Source organism: Colletes gigas, unplaced genomic scaffold (assembly GCF_013123115.1).
Source record: "Colletes gigas isolate AHSC1104 unplaced genomic scaffold, ASM1312311v1 Colletes_gigas_Sc00004, whole genome shotgun sequence".
In the NCBI taxonomy this organism is placed as follows: Eukaryota; Metazoa; Arthropoda; class Insecta; order Hymenoptera; family Colletidae; genus Colletes; species Colletes gigas.
Window position 1 is genome coordinate 3,948,602 of NW_025106633.1, and position 25,817 is coordinate 3,974,418.

Below are 25,817 nucleotides of genomic sequence, written 5' to 3' on the forward strand. Positions count from 1 at the left end.
AAAGTGGATGAGAAAAATAATTATTTCCGGGCGGATGGTAGAGGAAATGTAGACTGTAGCTAGAAAATGATACGTCAAAATGAATTCTAACGATAAGAAGAAATGAAATCCGCGGAACAGACGATGGAAAACGAACGAGAAAAATAATGATTTTCCGTGGGTGGATGAAGAAAGTAGGTGATAGCTAGAACATAGTTGAAGGTGTTGCTAGCTGTAGGTGGGGATGATGTCGGCAGCGGACGCGGTGGTGGTTCAGTTTCGTTCTCAGTCTCATCCAGGCTGGAATCGCGGTGATGAGCGCGGCCAAAATACATTAAACGTCGCGTCCCGTGAAACAAATTTCGCGAATCGATACAGTTTACGTGGAAAACGAACTGGTCTACGGATATAGTGCGGCGAATCAGTTGAAAGGTGACTGCCCGTACTAATTAATTATTTATATAATACGAGATTTGCATCTATCATCGTTCACGATTCGAATTACTGTCCATTATTAAAATTAGCAGCTCCGTAATAACGGAAATTGTTTCGAAGTTTCTGGGGTGAAAAACGAGGGTGGAATGTACAGTAGTAGACAAGTATTTCGTAATTAGCTGGTGGTCGATAACGGTATTAAATGTTTAATAATTGACGATGCTCTTTTTGCTCAAATTTCCCAAGATAAAAAATAAAAATTCGTAATATCTTACGCTGAATACAGTAATAATTACATTTGTTTATTTACATTTTAGCAAACACTGATTAATTTTGTTCCTAATGTCTTTTCAGAAAAGCTTTGAATAGCTGAACAAATTGTTTTATTCTTTCGTGCAATGTCCATAATTTTATCGACTTAAATAGGCATTCATAGATAAACATTTCGCTTCGATATCGATAATAAAATAGTTCCAAGCGACAATTTGTTGCTTCCACGATAAAACGTAAACTGTTCGAGCAATTTGTTGGGAATGTTATCATTGGCATTCTGGAAGATAACGTTTACTCTTCTAAAAATATATACAAATTCTGACGTAATCCACTTTGCTTATCGAGAGGGTCTTTGAAACCTCAACCTTGGGCCTCGAAAGTCTTAATTCGTCCCTGAGACTGCTGCACGAGATTAAACGTTGTATATTACTAATATCGACGCAATTTTCATTCAGTAGCCCGTTTATTCGACGTGACGAAACTCGGCTATTTCGAACCAAGTCGTAACACCGTTGACGTAATGGCCGAATAAAACTAGACAGAAACTAAGACGCTGACGTTGTTAACTAGCCTCTCAGGAGAGAACGATACTCGAATACAAATAGAATCTTCGTGGAACGGGCGTTCACTGGCCAGAGATAAGAGGGAACGACGTTATTTCAACAGACGGTTCGCGTGCGCCGTTTGTTATCAAATATAACGATGCAGTTGCACGCGAAAACGCCTTCGCCAGGAATCTTGTATAAGGTAGAGTCAGGTCTGGGTTAATTCTCGTACGTTGCAATCAGGAAAGCACTCCTACAATACACTGCAAACGTCAAACATCATATTTTTCACGGAGTGAAAATGTAGTTGCCTGACTTTATGTCATTTACAAACTTTGATTAACGAAGGACTCAGACATCAAGTTCAACGAGGTTTTCGTAGGAGATATTTTATATTTTTTTCTTTCAATTAGAATATATATTCGTATCGTCAAATTCATTCTAATCTATAAGTTCTCTAACTCTAGCTGAGGAATCTGAAACCCGTAAATTAGACAGATTCCGTAAATCTAGCGTTAAGAATTTGTGTAAGCAAAATTTGCAGACCAGCGACGTGTATGTACGAGTTCATTGACCACGTGGATGATTTACTTAGATCGTCCGTGAAAGATCAAAAGTAGTAAAACGATATTTTCTAACCAGCCCCTTTCTTTTAAAATACTCCTTACGAATCGTGAAAATTTATCTTTTTCGAAATTGAGTCTCTGGCCATAAAAATTTAGAAAGTGTCTCGGAGTAATGAACAAAATTTTTTGCAACTTCGGTCCATACAAGCTTAGTCCATGAAAGTTCTGTAGGGGGTGCGATTTAGGCAAATTCACCCTAGGAAGTTGGGTTCAAAAGGATCCCAGTCATCGCCGTGTCAGGGTTAAACGGACCTTGGACGTAATTTAGCGATAATTAAAATTGTTGGCCGGAATTATAAATTCCCTTTGCGACCCTTCCGGGTTAGGAGCGTCAAATTTCGAATGGAAATTACAGGGAATCTCTTTAGAATATTTTAATCGTTTCGTTTTCGCGATGAGGCGAGTCGGTTGTTAGAACCAGCCCCCCGCGGCTCTCATTTTGGCTGCAGCGAAGGGTGAAACGCAGTTTCAAAGATATATTGGGAGGGTGACTGCGTGCTCCCTGAACGAGGAGATCGATATAACACATGCGCCTTGCGGCACAGAATCCTTCCTGAAACGCGCGTTCAACAGCTTACCGACTTGTACACAAAGCCCAGTGTTCTCTCGCCACTTCTGTCGCGATAGCTTCGCTACGTTTGATCCTAATATCTCGTTGGAAAATATTTTATTCGGCTCGTTGACGACCGTCCACTTCCGTCGAGGCGTGGAGTTTCATCGATCGCGGTGATTCGCCTAAATTTCGAGCATGGTGCAGCAGTGACTCTTCCGTTGTACCTCGTGACTCGAAGCAGTTAGACGCAATTAGCTTTCCTGGCCTTCGATTTCTTCCTCGAGAACCTTTGAATCGGTGAGTTCGAAGCAGCGAAAAAAGTGAAGCACAACGTGCTGTTTAGAAATGCAAAGTGTCCTTTAGAAGTCGTTTTCGTGGGGCGTAAATGTAAGGAATCAGTGTTATCGGAGCTTGTTCGGAACGTAAGAGTAATTTTTAAGATGGAGCACAAAAATCTGGTCTAGAGAAGTCTACTCTGAGAGGACGTGTCTTGATGTGAAATTTCATTTCATTTCTCTGTTAAAGTTAGCTCCAAATGAGAAGTGGTAAAATTTGTAAGTCGTACGGAAGTCTACTCTAGAGAAGACTGCTCTTGGGAAGTGCTCTAGAGAAGTATACTCTATAAAAGTCTAGCCTAGAGATGTCTACTCTGTAAGCATACTCTAGAGAATGTCTCTTAATTTAAAAATAATGTTTCACTTCATGAACCAGGACTTCATCTTAATTTATCTTAAATTTATTATACTTGTGTATATTATGAAAATGTAAAGCACATGTTACGTTTCCAAGAAATGCTCCAGAAGTCCATAATTATTTCGTTTATCGTTTCCTAGAACCGGTAGGCTTATTAATAGAACAAGATTTCATCTTAACTTATCATTTAGAAACAGTCAACAGTTGTCTGATTATGTAACTGTGTCATGTGTAAAGCTTTTGCATTTACAAATTAATTTTTTCGGTTCAAATATTAATTTTCTTGTAACTTTCAAATATTATAAATATTTAAGCAACATGGGCGCACAATGTGGCTATGTCAAAAGTCGAAAGGCTCGACTTGTTTTTGTAAACGCGAGACAAGTTGTTGAAATCGTTTTTGAGAGGATCGTCGATTTTCTGTATTGTTTATTTTACGGAGTCGAGCCTTTAGGCTTATGACACGACTATATGCTAACACTGCGGCGTTTCGACACCTGATCGGTATTACTTAATAGGTCCCCCGCTTTCTGTTCCTTGATAATTGCGTTAACGTGGTGTCGTCGTAATCTCTATTTATAGTCATGAAACAACGCCGTGCCTTTCGCGGCCTTCCGCGATTTACAGTCGTCCAAAGTCGAACTCACCTGCGATCGAAATGATTCCTAATACGTTTACTTACGATTGCAACGCGTTATTGTGCTTCAAAACACGAAGTTACTAAAATAATCCCCTTTCCTTTCGATTTTGACAAAACCCTATAGGTTCATAGAACGGTAAAAAATAAGGGATACGTATTTTTTTAAACATCGATAAGTCAAATTTAAGGGGTTGAAACTACCCGTCAAAGTTGGAGTTTTAAGCGCTGCGCCGTTTCATACTATTTTTATATTATCTTCGGTACGATTGAACTTACACAAAAATCGTTTAAACAAATTCTGCATAGTTTTTGACAGAGAATACTATGGTGCACTCTTTGTTATCAATTTTACGTCTAGTATTGGCTACCCACCATTTTCTAGAGGGAATACCTTCAATTATTCGCTGTATTTACTTCTTAGTTGAAACAGTTAATTTAGTTTTCTTCGCTTTTAAGAACGTTTGTCTTTTGCACCTGCCTTGGCGCGGTTCTGCACGCAGGATTTAATCGTCGTTGAGCGTAACGCGATACCTGCAACCTCACGAATCAGATCGGAGGCTGGTTTTCCAGAGGTATCGTGTTCACAGGCGTGAAATCGTAGCACGAACAGTTTTCGTCCTTGGACGGGCGAAAACGAACCGATCGGTTCGATTAGACGATCGCGCCGCGTTCGACATCACTGGATCACGCGAATTCTCAATCACGAGGCTTGTCGAAATGTTTGAACGATACGCGATGATCAGTAATGGGACGAGGATGATTGAGAAATCGAACAGTCTCTGCTCGCGAGGAAAAGATGGCCACCGCGTATCGTGTATCCCCTCGAAGCCGTACTTTTGTGAGCAACGTTTCTTCGTGTCGTTTAAAGTACCGAAGATATTAAGGCGATCCGTTTGCAGGTTTCCTTCTTCCCGTAAAATTGTTCGAATTATCTTTTCGAAAGGCACTTAGCTTCGTCAATTTGTACTATTTCAACAGCCAAGTCTATTGGCTTGCCAGAAATTGTCGCAGTCGAATAATTGAACAGGGAATACTCGTCCCTCGAGGCTTTCCCAGAAATCAGAGTTAGAGTTTTCCATTGTTGCCTCCGATCCAACGTCTGTGACAATAGCCCAGGTGGGCACAATGCCATTCAGCAAATAAACGACAATGGAAGGACCTTATCGTCGGTAGCTCGTCGATTTTTCGATGTATACATCGCGGACGGTAATAATTAAGTAAATTGGAAGCCATTGTTCTCGATTCGTCGATAAGATTTCCTAAAGATTATTCCGTATCGTGTAGAGGAAACGAGTTTTAAAAAATGAAAGAATATAGTTTTATTTCGTTTGGCCCAGTAACGAAAATGGTTGGCCACCGCTGAGGGTAGAAGGAACTTCAACGACCCCTGATTTTTTCATTAAAGCGTTAGTGTCAATTCCAGGGGATCGTCTACGGGAATTATGTTAAATCGATAGCCGGCGTTAGTTGACCTCAAAACGTCATCGACGTGTCTGTCAGACGCTAATAGCGCGAACGGTGTACCTACATGTTTCACATGGTGATACATTTGTCGTTTAAACTTGACCCTGACACGCTACTTATGCAGTTTACGTTCTTTCGAACCATATTTTTTAAAATTAAAATTGTCATAAAAAATTAAAAATCAAAAGTTGAGTTTTATACGTTGTTAAATAGAAACTGTATTTCTCTGTCTTAAATGCTACTGAAATACCTAATTATAAAGGATTCAAAACCTCCATTATAGCAAAATTTCTTTAACATTTGTTTTCCATGAAGTTTCAAAAAATTATTCAAGACTATCAAATAATAAAATTGTAGTAAAAATTGAATTTCCTTTTTAGTAAGTTAATTTATTGAATATTATTTGACTCGATGAAAATATTATGCATGTTCTTAGTAATTGCTTGGGGTAAGGATAAACTGCCATAAGGTTGCTACTTCGTTTCATGCGACCTCACGTCCCTTTCGAGAAGATTTGGCGTTATAAAATTCCCTCGAGACGTCGTGAAAGCTTCAGCAGGAAGGGTGTAAAACGTCGATAACCATAAACCTTCCTGAGGGTTTGGAACTCTTTTTATAGCGAATCTGGAACTGCCTAACCTAGGATTTCCCATCGTATTTCTGTTTCCAAGTCCATCGAAGTGTGCGTATTCCCAAAACTGATGCCAATTTTCAAGCAAAATTTTTTTGAAATGTTCGATTTTTCGCAAAACACTTGAACTTGAAACAATGCCTCAGACATTGAAATACTTCGACGTATTTCAACTTGTCATCGGATCCATACTACTGCTAAATTTTTAATAGGTGTCTTTACAACGAACCGTCTTTGAAGTCTTAATGACACGTTTGTCAGCACGATAAACTACTTTCAACCCTTTGCAAATATACACACGTATAACCATTTGATAAGTGGCTCTCGTAGGAATCAATGTTTATAACTTCAACGATGGTCGTAAACACAGGCACACATTAATAACCTAAATTTAACTCTAATAAAGCTTTGCTCGTATAACATTTCTTTCTTATTTGGAATCAATTTGAATCGTCGCAGCCTCAAAAAACTTCGAGCCATTTCGATGCTGCGATTCGAACAGTCCATTTTCCAAACGCTGTGACCCGAAAACGGGGTCAGATAGAACGAACGACCGCGATATCGCCTCCGTTGCTGTCCTCTTTCGAATTCAGCTAGCGTGCAGCTTTCGTGTTGTGAAATTTCCAGACGCAAGGATGCAAGCAGAAAAGACCGACAACGAGACGGAGAAGGTAGAGCAAAATAACGTCGACGGGGAGAAAAATGGAGCCGAGGGGGCTGAAAACGGGGCCAAGGCGGAGGGAAACGACGCGAACAAAGAGTCCGCGGAGGTGACGAACAAAACGTCGAACCTGAAGATCGAGGACGACACCGGAAGCTCGACGCCCAGCAGTCCGGGCGCCACGCAGCCTGGCAGCTTTTTGGCAAGCTTCAAGGCGTTTTCGAAATTCGGTGACCCGAAAAGCGACGGGAAGCTGATCACGCTGAGCCAGAGCGACAAATGGATGAAGCAGGCGAAGGTGATCGATGGCAGGAAGATCACCACCACCGACACGGGGATTTACTTTAAGAAGCACAAGTGAGGCGCTTAGAAATATTTAGGAAACAAAGTTTGTTAGCATTTTTTAATAGGACTGGTAACTAAAGCATGCCTCGTTAGATAGAATTTTTACGAATTGACCATCGAATATTGTTTTACCATGAATTTTACACGTCTAATTCATCGACAGATCCACGAAGCTGGGAGTCGAACAGTACAAAGCATTTCTGGAGGAGCTGGCCAAGAGCAAGAAGGTGGACTTGACGGAGATGAAGAAGAAAATGGCACACTGCGGACCACCGGGAGTGACTGGCGCTTCAGGAGTAAGTGTTTCAGTAGGAGGTCCTCGAGATTTCTATAATTCGTATCTCGTCGTTTCGTTGTTTGCCCTCGTAAAATAAAGTTATAACGAGCACACGACATCGTGGTTAACACACAGTGTGGACGTCAATCAATATCCATAAACTTCGCCCACGATTTCATAAATTAATCGAGGGAAAAAGTAGTACGTCTTTAGCGACCTCGTCCATCGTGATATCGACAGCGAAGATTTACAGGCCTGACCTTATAGACACCAGCAATAAATCTTTAATCGGCGATTCGCGTCGCCCACGTGTCGCCGAGCATCGCAGTCTTTCGCGTTAATTAGGCCAATAGTTCGCTTGGAACGACCTTCAAGGACGATTCTCGAGTATTTTTTAAATTAAAGATTCAACGACCATTCTGGAAAAAAAGATTCCTCAAAGGAGACAGAAGTGTCCGCCGTCATTTATTAGCCAATTAACGTCCCTTGTTCGTTTAGAATTGGTATTGAGAGTAAACAATTTTTTTAGATGGGAAAAGCAGCATCCACCGTGGACAGATTGACGGACGTCAGCAAGTACACTGGTTCCCACAAGCAACGTTTCGACGAGACTGGAAAGGGCAAGGGTATCGCTGGTCGGAAGGACCTGCCCGACCAGTCCGGCTACGTGCAGGGCTACCAGAACAAGGACACCTACAATAAGGCCCACTAGCCCCCGATCGCGTGCTCCTGTGATGTCTTCGACACTCTGTTGTCCCGTCCACGCGCTTCACGCGAAACAAACGCGTCGTCGTGCTGTCGTCGCGTTCTCGCCTCGTCTTCACTGGCGTTCTTCCTGGCGTCGCAGCTCGCTTGAACAACACCGCTGGCAATCAAGGTCGATCGACCAAGTCCCATCGAACGAACTGGAGCACACTCCACCGGGGAGTGCGATGAACGTCAAGAGCTTCACTGGTGATATTTCGCGATAAACGGCGATACTAGGTTGCCATTGGATTTCGTACAGTAAAATCAGATTCACGCCATTTTCTATCGGGCAATCGCTTATTTAAACATTTTTAAATGTTGAGAACACCTTGTATGTGTCTCAATCTATGCTATCTTTTCTCTTGGAAGTTAAGTTGTAGTGTGCATTTCTTAATCCAAAGTATAGCAGTACATGTTACTTAACATGTTCATTACCATCATTGGCTAGACTTATATTCATTTTATTGTATTGACGCCTTCAAAACGACTACCTAGTGTACTTCGAGGGAGAAAAGGTAGCATGAAGCGAGCCTACGCCATTGAATGTACAGACGGTTGGCTGACGAGTAGCGTGAATCGGACTTGATCCTTGAGACATTAAAACGCACCATTCTCGCGTCCGACATTTTGTATTTGAGAGGCCTCCTTCGAATGCAGGAATTTAATCCACAAACATTTCTGAAATATACGTCCAAATACGACTTGATTTTATACGATTACTTCGACTAGCAAAATTTAGGAAACCCTTCGTCGGGATATAAATTTTGCAGAGTTGACCTAGTCGCGTAAAACCGGTCGATCGAGTCTTATTTGCACACAGATTTTAGAAACGTTTATGGAATAATTATATCGACGAAGCTCGAAGAAACAACGGTGCATATTTGAGAAAGATTTTTGTTCTCGAAGACCATCGGCACCCCGTCTGGGCGAGACGATAACATTTTTTAATTCTCGGCACTTTTCGTGCACAAAAAATTTCGTTTTCTTACAACGTTCATTTTCTATGACAATTTAATATCGAGTTTTCTATTCGTTTTTTATTCTATAACGCACCCGGCCGTCGACAGGAGCGCGAAATGTTTCTTGCTAGGCGAACGATTTCCAGCGCGATGGCGGTTCGAGACTAAAAGACGCACTTGTTGCATCCGTTATCCATACTTTAGCGCGCGAGAAACTCGATCGTCGAGTTCGGATGACGCGAGAAGCGAACAGGGAAATGGGTCAGTGCAGTTTCGTGGACAGTTTTCCTGCGACGAATAGTTGAGAGAGGATACCTTGTGCGATATCCAAGCCTGAGAATGTTGTTTCTTTTCACGTAATGTACAAGCAGTTCAACAGGGTTGCAAATACTACAAATATGGAATGTATTCTATCCGTTACAGAGGTGCTTGTTAGGAGATGACTACGTTGTATTTACAGTTCGTAAATGTATGCTCAATCGAGTCGCTTCGAGTCTCTGGAACCGACGATACTTGTTAGAATCTTCACTCGAACGCAGGATGAGCAACTATGCCTGAAAGAAAATTTCTAGACGCCAACGTAAGACGAAAATTGGGAAGTATTTTGTTCTTGAGATTTGTCTTATTTTGGTGTTTAGAATCGTCCCTTAAATTTTCTCCCAGCTGTAGTCGGGTATCCTGTTTGCTTAGACGCCGAAATTCTTGTAGATGCTGTCTTCGAATCAGTTGCGGAAGGGGAAAGAATCGCGATACGAATTTTACACGGTACAAAGCGGTAGGTCTGGGCAGAAGCACCACACCAATAGAATCTCCGTACGAGCGTGGCGCGTAGTTGTTCTTGATCGTGCAAAGTGTACAGCCGACGATCGTCTTACGTAGTATACGAGAATCGAATTTGTGATCGAGCGAGGCTTGAGATATTTGCGATTATTCTTACGACATTTACAATATATACGTAATCGATTAAAAAGTGTACTTAAACGTGGCTGCCAACGCGATGGCGGCGGGTTCGAGACCAAAATCCGTATACTTGGTACTAACTCTTGGAGATATTTAGGCGAACTGTAACGGAAGATACGCTTGCGAAAGCGGTAATGTTTTCTCGCTTAATTGTTAAAAGGAAAAACAGAAAAATTTTGAAGAGCTGTAATCCCTTCTAGCCTATTTTCTATGAACATTTTTCCGATAATAAGATTGTCGTCGATGTTACTTCCGAGGTTAAGCGTTCTTTTTCTTCAGATGTTTAATTCCGGGGGATTGTCACACTTCTGCGAATATGTCTTCAATGTATCCATAACGCACTTTTACGAGTTCTCTCTAATCGATGTACACTATTTAGGGGACAACGTACCTCGATCGGTTCTCCCGAACGAAAAAGACGTTCGATCATTCGGAACAATAAAGAAGAGTTGAACGAAACCGGTAAGTTTATTTTCTGACATTCGTCGCGTTTACTCCTTTCGTTGTCGTTTCTCAAGCGTGGAGCAATTACGGTGTGAAAATAGGAATAACGTAGATCGAAAGATGGTAGTAGAAACAGAGACGAGCATTTGTTCAATAAAAAGTTCGTTTATTTCGGACATCTGTGCTCCAAGGCAGAGACAAACAACATCGTAGCTGTAACCAAAAAGCCTATGCAAGTTCGCTGCAGGCCTTCTCTATTATAATTAAAATAAATCGAACACGCGCCGACGTGGGCGACGATCGAATCGCGACGCTTAACGCGATCCGACAGGTTACACAGGAGCAGGTGTATTAAAATGTGTGGCAAGCGAATGCATTATAAATATGATCAACGAGATCGTCGCGTGCAACGTGTGTACTCTCCTTCTATCGGTTCGATTTTCTAACAGTGGAATATATTGACGCTTCTCTACGACGAACGGTGCCCGTCGCGCGTTCCGTTTGTTTTTTGTTTTTTTTTTTCTTCTTTATATCTTTAGATATGCATACGTTCGTGCACACGGTGGTTCACGTTACAAAAAAAAAAAAAAAAAATACTGAGAGAAAGAGTAAGAAAAAGAAACAGAATTAAATAACTTTCATTAAATTACAACGACACTAGAAACCAATTTTCATACGCGTAATATAATACAAATATTTATATATATTTATACTATATATATATAGAAAAATGTATATATATTAAACTCTGAACATCGTACAAAAACCCTACACGTTCATGCAATGCAATTGCATACAAAAGAAAAGACGTTGGTTCGCGTTGCAGAAGACGCAAGGAAAGGAATTTCTTTCGACGCTATAGTCAACAGGACACTTTCGTTCAGATTCGGTTATTGAACGTTGCTCCAGGACAGCTTAGATCCAATCTCAAGGCCACTTAACGTCGATCGGAATCGACGTCCTAACTTAAATATCGACGGCAACGAATCGAAGCTCGTCGGGAACGTTCGAAGACCATCGTAAACAATGGCGACTATTCCCCCGATAAAAAGGGGTTGTCTTAGAAAAGTTTGTGTCTTTTGCGAGTGAAACAGTAACGTTACAACTCGGTGAGAGTATCGACCGACGCTCGAAGCCGGGATCTGCTGACGGAGTCGTCGCATCCCTTGGTGATCTCGACGTCGTCCAGCCGAGAGACTATTTCGTCCCTCAGGGCGACGAGCACGCGTCGATCCTGTCGATTCTGCGGCGGCGCCATCTGAAGAGCCTCGTGGACGTCGGACAGGGCGTCTTCCAACAATCCTGAGTCGACTCGCGCTTTCGCCCTGGCGTAGAAAGCCTCGTAAGACACCGGGCGAACCTTCAGAGCCTCGTCTGCGAGCTCGATTGCTTCCGCACATTCCTGCAAGAAGATGACTTCGTTACGTCACACTTCAGTCACTCACTGAATTTGATACGCAAAAGGGTTAATTTGGAGTGCAAAATCTGTATCGAAAAAGTTCTAATGTCAAGCATCTTGAAGAGTACCTTAAGCTAGAAATTCAAAGCAAATTTCTTCGTGTACGTTCATATTGCACAACAGCAGAGCATACAATGAACGATTGCAAAGAAGCACTCACTATCATAGCTGCCTATTTAGAGACTGTTCTAATTCGTTGCGCAACCGAAAGTACCTAGAGCTTACACCTGCGCCATTTTGCAATCGGCTAGTACAATTGATCGACCAAAAGAAGCGTGCAGAGTTGAACGACCACTCACATTCATCTTGCGCTTGCATCGACTGAGATTGAGCAAGAAATTGAGCCGTAGTTGCGCAAACGTCTGCAGTTGCAGCATCACGTGACCCTGCTCTTGTCCCTGGCAGTCCTCCTCGGGCGATGCCGGGAATTTCCTAAGGGCGTAGGCGTACCTATGCGACGCCTCCTTCAATCTGTTCTTCCGGTACAGCACGTTACCGTCCTCGAGCAGTTTGTTCAAGAGTATCAGAAGAACGTCGGGCTTCCCGGCCGCCATCGCCCAGGTGGCTGGTCCCAACTTCGCCCCGCGACGGAGGAAGCACTGCACCACCGGTATGTTTCGACACCCGATGGCTCGATCCAAAGGTCGCATTCCGTGCAGATCGACGTGCTCGACCGCTGCTCCTTTCTCGAGCAACAGTTGCACGAGCTTCGGATTGCCCTGGGAAAATATCAACAGCCGCAGTTAGGCGACCGTTTGGTCTTCAAACGCTGGAACCGCCGAAGCAGTCAAAGTAACCCATTCGTAATTTCACAACACGACATCGAACGTACATCAGAATAAAACACTAGAGAAGATATAAAGATATGAATTTACCTGGAACGCGGCTAAATCCAAAGGAGTCCTGCCAGTGTTGTCGCTGGTGTTGACATCCGCACCGCGATCAATGAAATTCTGCACAGCAGTCAACCTTCCTCTCACGCAAGCCCAGCAGAGAGCAGTGAGTCCTTCCTTGTCCCTGCTCTCCAGTATAGATCCCTTGTCGAGGAACAGTTCGATCAAATTCGTGTGGCCTTCGGAGGCTGCCAGCATCAACGCAGTACGTCCAGCAGGGTCTCGTTGATCCAGAAGCGTCACCGCATCGTCCAAGATAGTATCCGTGCTACTGGATAGGGTTCCTGTACACGTATTCCCATTAAAGTCGTTGAACGTAGATCCTTTGCAACTTGCCAAACGAGGATACGAACCTTGTAGGAGTCTTTCTGCGGTGCCCCAGTGCCCTTCTTTCGCTGCTAATATCAGAGGAGAGAGTCCCTTTGCATTCACGGCTGTTGGACTCGCTCCACGCGCCAACAGAGCGGAAACTGTGGACGTGGAGCCATTTGCAGCCGTGATCGTCAAAGCTGTTTCGCCTATCAGAGTGTCGGGACGATCCACGATCACCTCCGCCATGTCCAATAGGTACTCTACGATGGACTCGTGGCCCTGAGCGGAAGCAGCTACCACAGCCTGTTGGGCAGCTTCCTCTCTGCTTATGTCCTGAGAGTTGTCAGGCTCGATTTCACCGTTTGGAACGAGCCAGTCGCAGGCCAGGAGATAGCCGACCACGGATAGTCTCCCGTGCCTCGCGGCGTGAACGAGAGGACACTGTCCAGCCATGTCTGTGTGGCCCAACGACGCTCCAGCGGCGGCCAACCTAATATCGAATTATTAGTTTGAAATTGGGTAAAATGTGCATCCTCGTGGTTAAACGACTCCTCACCTTCTGACTACGTCGCAATGGCCGCGGGCAGCCGCCAAAGACAGGGCAGTGCAACCCTGGCTGTTCGTCAGCTCGACGTCAGCACCGAATTCCAATAACAACGACACCATTTCGACCGAGCCCTCGTGAGCGTACATGCAAAGGGCCGGGGCGTTGCCCAGGTACTCGGTGATGTGGTTCGGAGACGCTCCCGCCAGCAAAAGCAATCTCGATACCTTGACGTTCGGACTGTAGATGTTTCGAAGGGTGCACAACGCGGACGAGACGCATTCCGTGGACGACGTCAACCATATGGCCTGCAGAAGCAATAGCGTGTTTTGCAATCGCGTGTATTTCTTCAGCCCATGTAAATGAGAACAGGTGGTTACCTGCAAATCGCGTGAAGGCCAGCACGGAGCGACGCCTCTGTAGACGTGCGCCTTCAATATGTGATGACCCAGTTCCAGTGCTTTATCGCCGTCTAACGGTGCCTGAAGGCGGGACAGCCTGTACGCGATGGCTGCGTGACCGAGCCTCAGATCGCAGAGGAACTTGGTCGATTCTCCCTCATCCCTTCGCATCAACCACTCCCTGAACGACGGATGGAAGAACATGTACGTGTTGTCCAGCCGTTTCACGAGGAATCCAGAGAGCATCTGATAAAACAATACACGTTACACCGTTTGTAGATCAAATGGGCGGATAAGAGGATAGCGAAACGATTAGAACCAAAAGTTCGATCGTTGAGCATCGGTTTGCTTACTTTGAATCTCTGCAGAAAATCCTCCCACGAAACGAAGCGGTCCGTATTCAGGGAGTTGACGGAATAGAAGATCTCCGGGAGAGTGAGAGGGTAAAGGGCAGCCAGACAAACGCCCAACAACGGTTGGACCTTGTCGAAGGAGGTTGCGGTGGGGAATCTTAAATTGAAGTGGAGCTGGAAAATCTGCGCCAGGGACACCGGCAGTACCTGAAACAAAGATGGTACGCTTATTAAAAACGTTCTCGAGCCGAAACGTATCCCAGTTTATCCTCTTTATCTACCGTGAAAGCGAGATACGTCGACAGATACTATTGTGCTCACCTTGTAGCTCGCAGATTTAGCTACTAAGTGCCCGCTCTCGATAAGATCAAGCGTCAGCTTCGCGAAGAGAAAGCTGCCTCTAGCCAACGAGAGCAGATGCGAGGCGAATCGTGTCTGATTCGCACTGCACGACGATTCCGCCTTTCCGTTCACAGACGCGGTTACGTTCGTCTGGATCGCCGGGCTCTGGGCCAGCCTGTAACCGATGTAATCGGACAAGTCCTTCGAGACGTTGCTTCCGGTGGTGTCGTTCGACATCCTGTCCAACGAGACTCTCGTGTAGGGTAGTTGCTTGGCGCACTCCAGCAGCTGCGTTCGCACTGTACAGATGATCTTCAGCCAACTGGGGAAGTTCGGCGCGTGCCTCGTCAGGAAGGATGCTATTGTGTCGCCTCTGTCCGGTCTGTGGTACTCTGCCTCGCAGACGGCGTCAATTAGTATCACCTGGTAACAGAAGATTCGTTCGCATAAAGTGTGTATAATCACCCATTAAAATTTTTCTTAGGGGTGGCCAAGCACGCTGTATATATTATTACTAATAATAAGTCGCTGTTTTAGGTCCAGGTGATGTGCCCAGACTAGACTACCATTTGGGACAAGTGGAACCTAACTTCCATCCGTTTTTTCAAGATCTACATAACCAACCTTTAATATTCTTCAAGTTTGCAATGAATTCGTTATTGATGAGAAGTTTCTCTATTATAATACTGGAAAGTAACCAAAAATTGGTCCAGCACAGGTGTTAACACTAAATTTGATCTCGTTTGAGAGTACCATATTCGTACCATATTAGTCTCAGGCAGTCTATTCGTCTTTTTTAACGTCGACAGAGGCTCGATGATGCCCCTCGAGAGCGCGAGGTCAGGATCCACGGTGCACTCTCGTTGCGACAGGGAGCCTTGAATGTGAGGTTCGGAGAGCAAGTACTCCCTGTAGGAGATGAGCTGCGGAGCTTGACAAAGCTGGGCGGCCAACGAATGAATCAGATCGGGCACCAGGCAGGTACTGTTGTTGTCCGCTTGGCAGAAATGATACGCTACGACGTGGGACGCCAGCTCTCGAACCTGCGAATCAACGTATCGAATGATTTCGCGTTCTGCAGCATAGTCTTTCTTTAGATACAAATTCAGACCTTCGACGCACCTTTTCGTTCGTGTTACGGATGCTGACGTGTAACGCCGGGGTGCAGCCAGTCTTTTCTTTCTCCTCGGGTTCCTCGCTGATCTCCGATGGAAGAAGTTGCTCCCTCCTTCGTCCAAAGCAACTGTGCTCCACCAGTTGCAGAACCAGTGCGGTCTTTCCGGTTCCTGGCGAGCCGGAAATCAGAACACCCGGACTGGAACCGTTCACCACGGATTCTACTTCGTGCAGCAACCACTGACGACCGGTGAAAAGGGGATCTGTTTCTAGAAGAGGTACCTCGAAGAACAACGGTTTCAGGGTCAGCTGCGTCGCGTGGTGTTGCATGAAACGCACTGGAAAACGATGGATCCAAATTAGACAAATTTAGTGGTGTCATGGTCCATCTTAATATCTTAGGCTATATAGTCTTCAAGACTACAATTTATAAGACTTGATGACGAGTGAGTCGCCTCGCAATTGTGAGACTTGACATCAAGAACTTGCGACGAGTCAGACTCGTCATAGTATGGCAACGAATTAAGTACTCTTAAGAAGAGAATTACATTTTGCATCGACGGCCCCCTTGACGTTTCCAGCTCTGGCGGATCTTCTGGCGCAGGACCGTCTATTCTTGAACTGGCCAAGCTCGTCGGATTGGCCAGCCTGCGAGGCGTTGACGGAATGTCTTCTGGGAGTTAGGGGGCTCGAGCTGCCGTTCGACAGGCCCGAGACGGACACGGACATGGACATCGACATGGACGTGGAGGCGGACACCGACGTGGAGATCGAGGCTAGGCTTCCGGCGCTGTCGCAGTCTCTGGATTTGCTCTTCCCTTTGACCTTCGTTTTGGGTTTTATGGGGCACCGTAACGCGGCAGCGGCCTCTGCTTCGCTCGAAGTGCCGGTCAACGTGGAGACGGGGCTGGTGTTTGTCGAAGCGAGTGTTTGCGTCTCGAAGCTGGTGAGGCTGCTGAAGGAGGCCGCCGAGCTGTCGTGGCCTTGGATGGGCACCCTGGACTGACACCCGCTGGTACCGGAACGATGTGGAACACCGGGTAAATCCGTGGTGTCCACGTTGCTGTTGGTTCGCGCGTGATTAGCGCCCAAGAGGAGACCTAGCCTCATGTAGAGGTCCGACTGCGACGACTTTCGCGTCTTCGAGGACAGAGGCTTCACGCAACCGCCTTCATCGTCTGCAAAGAGAACGTCCAACGTCAGAGATGCTGGAAATATCGGTTTACGCGAAGGATGCAATCGACACAGAAACACACGTATATCGTCACGATGCAGGATCCACTGTACGGGTTTACCTTGGGATAACGTCGCAAGCATCTACCTAAATCGTGTAAAATATTCAGATTTCGTGTGTACGGTGCAACCGGAACGATCTGGTCACGGTTTAAGGATAATCTTTCCGGAATGGGAGTTTCGTGCTTCGAACACACCACACCGCGATCGGCGATAAGGATAAACGACATGCTTCAAACTCGGTTATCAGTGTACTACCAGAAGTGTGAGGAAGAAAAGCCTTAGTAACAGTAAATAGTATAGTCTTGATTCAGAGAATGGGAAAGAAGAGGTAGGGCTTTCAAAGGATCTTTCGATCGTCCTCAACCATCAAGCAGCCTGTGATCAATTTTAAAACACGGCAATGCACACTCGATTCTAATGTGTCTCCCTGCCTGTAACTTTGCTCCTCGAGTCGATCAGCTGGTTCAGCCCATCGTTGGCTGTCCCTTGGCTGTTGCTCCACAACGATTTGATCTTTCCCAGCACTACACCCGGCCATCTTGACTTTCCCTCCCAAGACGAGGCCATCCAAACTGCGTGTGCGTGCAGGTGTCAAGGTTAGTACAATTTAAGCTGTCTTTCCCGACTCCGTTGCATTGTCTATCCTCTTTTTAGAACTCAATTTCCCAAAGAGAATCTTACCTGATAATGCGGATGGATTGTCGTTTGCAACTGGCTCCGGAGACGAGGCTCCTCGCCTGGACGACCTTTGCGTGACGAACGAACTCCTGAGGACCTTTGGATTCAGGAAGAACCTCTTCCTTTGATTCGGTGGGGTTGGACAACCTAGAATACCAACGTTAAGTTAGAGAATTTTTATAATATGAGAGGAGTCTACGATCGTGTTTCGAACGAGGTCAAATAGGAATTAATTTTAATGACCCCTATTAAGATTCACAATTTGCAAGCACGCAGTTCCGAAAAACAGTCGCCACCAGCCAAGATTTTAGTCCGTTGATGTCTACGGTGGTTTACATTTCGCAGTCAGTCTCGTCCAAAAAGCACTCGTTCCGATCGTAGACTTTCCTCGTTAGACGATTTAGCGAGGGTACGATAATTGTTACATACTTTGCGTCATCATTTGTAGCTTCTGTCGTCCGTGAGACGCCGAAGACTCCGGCTGCGCCGGTGGTTTGTTCTTCAGACCCTTCGCCATGGAAGTGATACTTCCGTCCGTCTCTCGTTGCTGGAAAAATGAAGAACAATTTGATTCCATGGACTATGAATTTGGTACTTTTTTCCAATATTATTTGTATAACATAAGATCGTAGCTTTGAATGCCAACTGGCTTAACTAAGATATCGACTACGCAAACGTCGAAGCGTGGGTCGAGTGTGTTTCGATTCTTCAACCACCCACGAAACGTCATTGTAATCGGTGCGTAACGCGTCGCGTTGTTCCCTTGTCAGCACGACAACGATCTCGTCGAACAATAGTTCGCTCTAGACGTTCCAGCGTCTCCTCTCTCGCGCTGGAGAGGAGCCGCCGGTACGTTGAAGAGCCGTGAAGGATCTTCGGGCAGGAAAGTGTTACTCGACTCGGGTCGCGGCTACGATGATGATGCTTACGTGCATGATTCGTGACGGAAGATTGGCTCTCGTGGTGACTTTCGTACGCGGTCTGGGGCTGCCGCAGAGAGAGTTCACCGTCGATGACTCATCGATCCAGCCATCCGTGGGCGCGAGGATGGACATGGGTCCGGAGGAGCCGGTGAACCCGTCCCTGAAGGGTCCCTCCAGGCCGTCGTCGTCGTTGAAGTCGGCGTGCAGACAGAGCGGACAGGCCTCGCTGCGGAACAGGCAGGAATAGCAACGCTCGTGGCCGCAGGAGTCGATCAGCCTGCGTTTCTTCCCTTTGTCGAACGGCATCTCGCAGGACGGGCAGGTCGAGCCGCCTAGCATCCCCGTCGACTCCACCAGCGCTCGGATCTGTGCAAGATCTGCAACACGATGATTGTTTAGCTTGGACTCGCGTTACGGGAACCGCCGAAGCGACTGGGAACCGTTGGACGATACCCAGACGCTGAGAGGATAAACAGGAGCGATCAATATTGATCAATCGGGATATCGCGATAACTGAAACTTTTATGGAAACCGTAGGAACCCCCCAAGAACGTTGAACTCGCATCATGGAGACGCATGCCTTGGAACCGGCGTCGTGTACCGTCGAACGCAAAGAAATGCAATTTCCAGAAACACGACGCGCCTTACCAAACGCGTTCGATCTATATTCCGTAACGATTATCGCCGCGGACGGAGGACACCCAGGAGGCTCGCAAGAAACGCGACAATGGCGAAGAAGAAGCGTCTACCACCATTTTGGTCCGTTGCAGCGAGGCGGGCGCTGGCAAAAACTGCTCCTCACGTGCCACGACTTCCGTGAGACGAATCAAGCAGACGTTCTACTTTAACGAGTCGCGGGGCTCTCGTGGCCGTTTGACAGCGGGACCATCTGTCACGAACAATCTGTACGGGGCCCGGTATCTCGGTTAGTAGAGACACGTCGTGTGTCAGGGAAGCGCCGTTCGTTCATCGATAATGGATAAACGAGCCGTAGAGTCGAAGGCGCCATATACTTAAAGGATTCTAGAAAGTGAGGTCAAGAGGAGACCTCACGTGCTCCTCTCGATCGTCCTCACGTACGGGTAACGCGGAACGAGAACCTGCCGGCGTCCGTCGGCCCTGCTTCTATTTCTGATCCTCCACCGAGATCCCTCTCGATCGATTCCTACCATTCTCCGTGGCTCGTTGTACCGTTCGTCATCGCGGGGAATTTATGGCAGACTCGCGCTAATCGGCTAGGATACCCTCGACGATCGAGAAATTACCTCCCGACGTTTTACGATCGAAGTACAGTATTACCTCGCTAATTGATCGAATTTTTACCCTGGTTAGCGACTCGGAGTCAACGTCGTCCCTCTTCGTTCCGAGAACCCAATTCACGGGTCTCAAAAGCCTTTGAAAACTCAATGAAAGAGTGAAAAATAGATTAACTTTTATCGTATACTTATATCCTGACGTTTTAAGATGTAAGAACAGTATTCCCTCGCTAATTGATCGAATTTTTACCCCAGTAAGCGATTCGAAGTCATCGTCGGCACTCTTGGTTTTAAAAACCTGAGTAGAATTCCTGAGAAGTTTCAGAGGGTGAATAATATTGATCAAATTCCACTAAATCTTATCGTAGAGCTTATCGAGTTTATTTTAAGGGTTCGGTACTATCTGTGCAAATGTTGAGTCGAACGTTTGTTTGCCATTTTCAAGAGTCACTGAACCCCTCGAAAGTTACAGTAGTTTCGTAATCATAGCGGGGGGGACTGGCATTGGTTTGCGAACGTGACGTAATACGAGCCAAATGATTTCATGCTACAATGCTGGCAATGTGCATTCTGCAGCAGGATGGCCACTCGACTGACCCAAATTCAAGAACAGACCCAATGACGCGCACTTAGATACCCGCATATCCACTGGTATTCCTCGGTGATGACTGGAGATTTGAATGCCGAGTTTATTACTTTATAGTGTTCAATAGACGCTAAGTAGGAACTGAATATATTTCTTCGAATCATAAACACATCATCACGTTCCGATGACTATATACCATTGAGAGTCTATAGCTTACTAAGCTCATACTTGTAATGACTGAATCGAATAACACGGCGTTTCGAAATATTTAAGAACGTTCCTCCTATCCTTGACCAATCTACATATATCTAACACGATAGTTAGCGTACGATAATATTTAAAATATTAAGCCTCGAAGTTATTAGATATATCGAAATAATAAACAATTGCCTCCGCGTGTCAGTATTTTGTATAAATGAATTCTAGACGGTATTAATTGGTGCATCGGCGATTCGGGGAAGTTGAACGCTCGCGGAGGAAGGAACTGAATGGGTCGAGGTATGCAAATTGCAGATTAATACGATCACGTTGAGTAGACGAGCCAGTTAAGACGTGGGCGGCGCCTCAACGATCACTTTGTGCAATTGAACAACTCGGGGCGAGGATGTGACGAGTCGGGTACCATTAAATGGCACTCCGCTATTCGAATGTTTAGAGAAACAACGAAACCCTCTGTTGTCCGACGTATCTCTCGAGCACGAATTTCCAGACCTTTATATCGGGTCGTTGCGGAATAATTGGCATTCTCTGTCTTGTAATTTACGCCAAATGGACGCTTGCCAGAATATATACTTCTGATTTTTGCTAACGATCGGTCGGAACTTTCTCGATACGTCTCGTGCTCGCGCCTCTTAATGATATTAGTGGCAAGAGTTTTGATCGTCGAATAATCCCACGTATCCATTCGGTAGGATCACAGATCGATTAAACGATCTTGCAATTAAAAAGCAATAATCGATTTATGAGTTGGATTTTCTGTCTGGTCGGCGCGGAAAGGTAATCGTCCGAATCGGTGTCGGCGCGAACTCGTATGTACGGTCGGTATTGCGTGGAAGAAAAACATGACGGATGAAAAAAAGAAGGAAGTAATTTGGGTCGCACGACCCTTTATCCCGGTAAGTCCGTGCGAGGCAGGTGCAACTCGGCCTGGGTTACCGTAAGCTGGGTCAACGCACCCGACGTAGAGAGACCTCGCTTCCACGGTAAACTCGTACAACGATGTCGTTTTCTCCGGAGGCATCACTGACTCATGCGTTTCCGCCGTGTATCCAGTTTCCATCTTCTCGGCATCGGCAGTTCCTGCGAGATTTATGTACGCGGATGGGCCCCGGAGAAGTCGAAGGTCGAGGAAACGTACGTTAAACGCGTTCTTTTCCTTTCCCGTTTTTACCGGGCGAGCTATTTGCCTGCGATCGCCATGCAGGATGATTCCTCACGAAAAAACACAGCGAAAACGTATCAGACAGTATCCTCCTACGAGCTTTGCTTTCCGAGAAAATCGAGCTCGAAGTACGGCGAAATTGGGCGCGCTTCTTCGAACCTCTGCGCAACTCTCGCGTCTTCAACCTCGATTATCTCGACAACTAACGCTCCTGCGAGAAAATTTCATTCCACACTTTTGATCCAGTTTTTCGAGCACGATCGTGTCCATGAATTTTCATTTCACGTTTTCGCGTCGGTTGCATCGAGAAAAATCGCCATCTTTTTTCGTACTGGATTCCGTCGTCTTTCGCGGTACGACACATTGTCTCGTTCGCTTTTCATCGAACGTTTTTCTTTACGCTGCAACGAACGCTCGTTCTGTGCTTTTTCGCGGCGGTTGTTGATCGTAAATTAAGTGGGAACGGCGGTTTTTGCGATCGTCGAAAGAAACCTCGCAGCCCGTCGCTCGGCTCCGGCTATATTACGCGGTTTTTTCGCGCCGCGGCGATAGTCACGATCCAGACGTTTCACTCGCTGGCATTTTGCATTGTAATTTAATGGTCTTCTTCGGGATTCGGGTTTTTCCCCGTTCGACGGTCGATCTAACAAGGTGAGAACGAACATCGAGGAGGCCTGGAGAACAGACTCCGTGCGCCGCGAACCGTGTAAATCCGGCATCTATTATTCCCACGTTTCCTAGACCGTGACGGTTTATAAACATCAAAGGCTCGATCGAGTGGGAGCTCTTCGCTTTGAAGTTCTTTCCGGCGTTCGTTTCTTTTCGAGAGAGACAGAGAGAGAGAGAGAGGATCATAGGGCAGGACTCTGCCATTTTAAACTTTCTCCAATTATTCCGAAGGCGAGAATGAACCATGCAACGTGGATGCTCCCGTGGAAAATCGCTCAGTTCCTCATCCATACACCCCTTATTACGAAACATAATTCTTTTAATGTAATACCCAAGGATTTTAAAATAGATAAATAATGTGACGCTGATTTGTAGGAGGGCTGCTAGTGGACTCATCAGTAAAGCTTTCTAGCAGGTCCTGCCTTAGACGACTGAGATATTAGGAAGTCGGTCGAGCGCTTGTGAGAGCGCGGCCCCTCTGGTGGCGAGCATGGGAGGCGACGCCACGAATAAAAATACAGAAATGTTTTTCGAATATCTGCCCTCTGTTATACCGATTACACTTGTCATAATGTTATTTATGTTCGTGTAATTTCGCTAATCATTTTTGCCTCGCTTTTTACCCGTTCGATTACCTGGCTGCATCCTGTACCCTCGACGGTTACGGATAATAGGTGTCCCACTATATTTTGTTTATTTCTTCGAGACACTCATTTTCTTTTCCCTCGTATTTACTAGCAAAGGGTAATCCCGTCGATAAATCAAATTAGTCATTACGCTACATCCTACGGTGCCTACAGTTTCCACAGCCAATCGGTTGACCTTTAACCGGAGAAACGCGTCGCCACGGCCTCTACGTTCTATTTCGTTCCGTTCGAGACGATTTACCTTTTAATTTGTTTACCTTCACTCGTGTTCTAGGTAGCTGCGTGCCAGATATTGACGCGCGTCGATATCAATGCGACGAACGGTTCCGCATTCCTCACCCCTTTGGCGAGCCAATCGCCGAACCAGTCCTTGGCGTCATACTTTATAGTTTCGCGGTTTTATTTCGAATAGTGATGGGAACGATTAGGCCTCGATGTCGTTTGACCAAAGGATCGACATGTATGGTAACCTCGAACACACAGTATCAATTTTCATAAAAGATAATAGTTGATTACTTGTTTTCGTTGTACTCTACGAAGTGTCGAATCGGTATTAACATTTTTATAGACGAATCAAATAGATCGTGATACCGTTCGATAACAGGTTATAATTTACGGTCTGGTATCGATAGTATCGATTCGATACCATTCCCATCGCTAATTTCGAGCTCTCGAAGAAACGGTTCTCGGTCGATCGAAATGTTCCACGACGTTATTACAATCCTACCGACAGAGGAAACGAGGTGCCATCGACGCGATTGAAATGTCTTCATATGAAACAGGGATGTAGAGAGGGGGGTGGGAATCAGACTATGAACAAGTTGCTTTGAATTTGCAAGTTGCTATTGTCAATCTAGCAGTAATTTCTCGTCTCAAAAGATTATATTTCAAATTACTTCAGATCGAACGTTCGACGTATTTGTTAGGGCCCACATCAAGAGTAATAAATTAACGCAATTGGTCGGTTGCCCGCGATCGGTCGGCGTACAGAGTCGAAAAATCTGTTCAACCTGCGCCGACCCAATTTAAAATCCTCCAGATGGGTCCGTGCGGCGGTGGGGGAGGGGAGGGGCCCAAAGGATGAACTCAGACGCGGAGCCAGGTCGCGTGGAAATCCTCGAGTTATTCCCATACCCTCTCCACCGCGCTTAAAAGATCGTAAAGGTTCGTTAAATCGAACGTTCTCGTTCTGTATCTTTTGGGAAAAGGGAGGGGGGACGGGGCCTCTATATTTCTGAATCACCGTCGGACTTCTCTGTCGTTCACGGGGCCCTGTCGGGTCCGGTGTCTTTCGACTCGAGCCGAGACAACGATAATATACGACGCGGTCGGGCACCGGAGCGAGAACGGCTGCGATTAAGGCCCCGTTCGCGAGGGAACGGCCAGAAACTACGTCCACGGCGGTGCCCACCTGTCCCTATCTCCCCGTCGGTGTTTCCGTTCCCCGTCGGCGGCTCTCTCGCTGGCAGCGTCCTCGTAAATCGGGCCCCATCGCCGACTGGCTGACCCGAATCCCGATCCCGCCACGGGGGAAACATTGTTTTTCATTTACGCCGCTTTCGTTCTCGTTCCGACGCGACACGAACGGAGGGCGGATCCGAAACGGGGGTCATCCCGACGAACAGTGATTTTTGGGCCTCGTGGGAACGCTCGTTACGAGGATTTTTTTTATAGTACATGGTGGTAATAGAGATGCAGTCCAAATTCTTAAACACCAGTGGTGACAAGTAGGCTTGTTAGGGAAATCTACTGACGCATTAAAACTTGGAAAATATGTCGATTGTAATATATGAGACTTTACGACGAGCTTCCACCATTAGTTTTGGCGAAATTTTAAATGGACGCGGATAGTCATGGATCCGTTATATCGATTACAAAGGCATTCGAGTATTGAAGGAGAGATTCTCTAGAGTGCCATTCCTTAGATATGGATTGGGTCGATAAAAGAACCGTTTATGATAATTTATGTAAATAGGAGGTCGTCACTATCTGTTTTTTACACTATTCTCGAGGGATTTCGTAGGACAGCTAGATACTCGAAGAAGGTGCAGCATTAGAAGAAGGTTAACACTGTAGGTTGAGCTGTCCCTGAGTTTGTTTGAAATTTTGAAACATTTATAAATTCTTGCAGTTTCTTAGTCGAACTTTGAGTACGCCCATTAATGCAATAAAATATCTCCTTCCAATTATTGTGTTTTTTCGTTTAAATCGCTGGTGGACTGGTTTAATGCGAAGAAATGGTCCCTCGTAATGATGCTTACCGACCAGGAGCGAAAAAGGGAAAAAGACGAGCAATGTATAGACATCCAGGGGGAGGGGGGGCGGTGACCGTTTTGGTTTCAACGAGTCACGCGTAATAATCGTTATTCGGTACCCCGAAGAGTGAGAGAAAGTTACCCTACCGAGTCTTGCCCACGGCTGTCGTATTTAAATCGACGCCTGCCGCTATACCGGGAGGCCTAAGAAACGACGCACAATGTGACATTACAGCAATCTAGACGAACACTGAATTCAAATGAAGCAATTTTTGAATAATTACACGAGGGAAAGTGTGCTAAAAATATTCCGCATTTGTAAGAATCCAAGTATTTAGGACTTGAAAGACATTCCTCGTCGTTCGTAAAGAATTTTGACGTTTGGAAAGCAATAAACGTTCGGTAGATATCGATATGAGAAAGTTGATTATCTGGAAAAATGTCACTAAATTCTTCGATACGAACTACCGGTGCTCGATCATGCTCGAGTTAGCCTTATACAGCCGTACGTTGTCCCTCGACAGAAGAAGAACA

At 45.7% G+C, this 25,817-nt stretch overlaps 2 protein-coding genes across 3 annotated transcripts in view; one reads left to right on the top strand and one right to left on the bottom strand.

Moving 5' to 3' along the window:
- The first annotated feature begins 268 nt into the window (after positions 1-268).
- LOC122394874 (tubulin polymerization-promoting protein homolog) lies at positions 269-8,562 on the top strand. 2 transcript variants are annotated; one of them, XM_043392052.1, is made up of 4 exons: positions 269-411; positions 6,467-6,857; positions 7,009-7,141; positions 7,652-8,562. In XM_043392052.1, exons 2-4 carry the CDS (start codon positions 6,475-6,477, stop codon positions 7,832-7,834), a joined length of 699 nt encoding a protein of 232 aa, XP_043247987.1. In that variant the 5' UTR covers positions 269-411; positions 6,467-6,474; the 3' UTR covers positions 7,835-8,562. The 2 variants fall into 2 exon arrangements, with proteins under 2 accessions (XP_043247987.1, XP_043247988.1); XM_043392053.1 differs by lacking the exon at positions 269-411 and adding an exon at positions 2,478-2,708.
- Positions 8,563-11,053: 2,491 nt separating this feature from the next.
- LOC122394826 (protein TANC2) overlaps positions 11,054-25,817 on the bottom strand; it is a 30,664-nt gene continuing 15,900 nt past the window's right edge. The window contains exons 2-15 of the mRNA XM_043391968.1: positions 18,496-18,866; positions 17,996-18,113; positions 17,570-17,713; positions 16,201-16,830; positions 15,659-15,990; positions 15,301-15,579; positions 14,516-14,959; positions 14,195-14,401; positions 13,821-14,087; positions 13,453-13,748; positions 12,938-13,386; positions 12,567-12,868; positions 11,991-12,410; positions 11,054-11,634 (exon numbers count right to left, since the gene is read on the bottom strand). Of these exons, the coding sequence (XP_043247903.1) occupies positions 11,332-11,634; positions 11,991-12,410; positions 12,567-12,868; positions 12,938-13,386; positions 13,453-13,748; positions 13,821-14,087; positions 14,195-14,401; positions 14,516-14,959; positions 15,301-15,579; positions 15,659-15,990; positions 16,201-16,830; positions 17,570-17,713; positions 17,996-18,113; positions 18,496-18,866 (4,562 nt within the window). The 3' untranslated portion in view covers positions 11,054-11,331. The remainder of the gene's footprint in view (positions 11,635-11,990; positions 12,411-12,566; positions 12,869-12,937; positions 13,387-13,452; positions 13,749-13,820; positions 14,088-14,194; positions 14,402-14,515; positions 14,960-15,300; positions 15,580-15,658; positions 15,991-16,200; positions 16,831-17,569; positions 17,714-17,995; positions 18,114-18,495; positions 18,867-25,817) is intronic.

Coding starts and splice junctions, on each gene's coding strand:
- LOC122394874 (XM_043392052.1), top strand. CDS start 6,475: ATGCAAGCAGAAAAGACCGACAACGAGACGGAGAAGGTAGAGCAAAAT. Junction 6,858..7,008: donor ATTTACTTTAAGAAGCACAA/GTGAGGCGCTTA, acceptor ATTCATCGACAG/ATCCACGAAGCTGGGAGTCG. Junction 7,142..7,651: donor GAGTGACTGGCGCTTCAGGA/GTAAGTGTTTCA, acceptor CAATTTTTTTAG/ATGGGAAAAGCAGCATCCAC.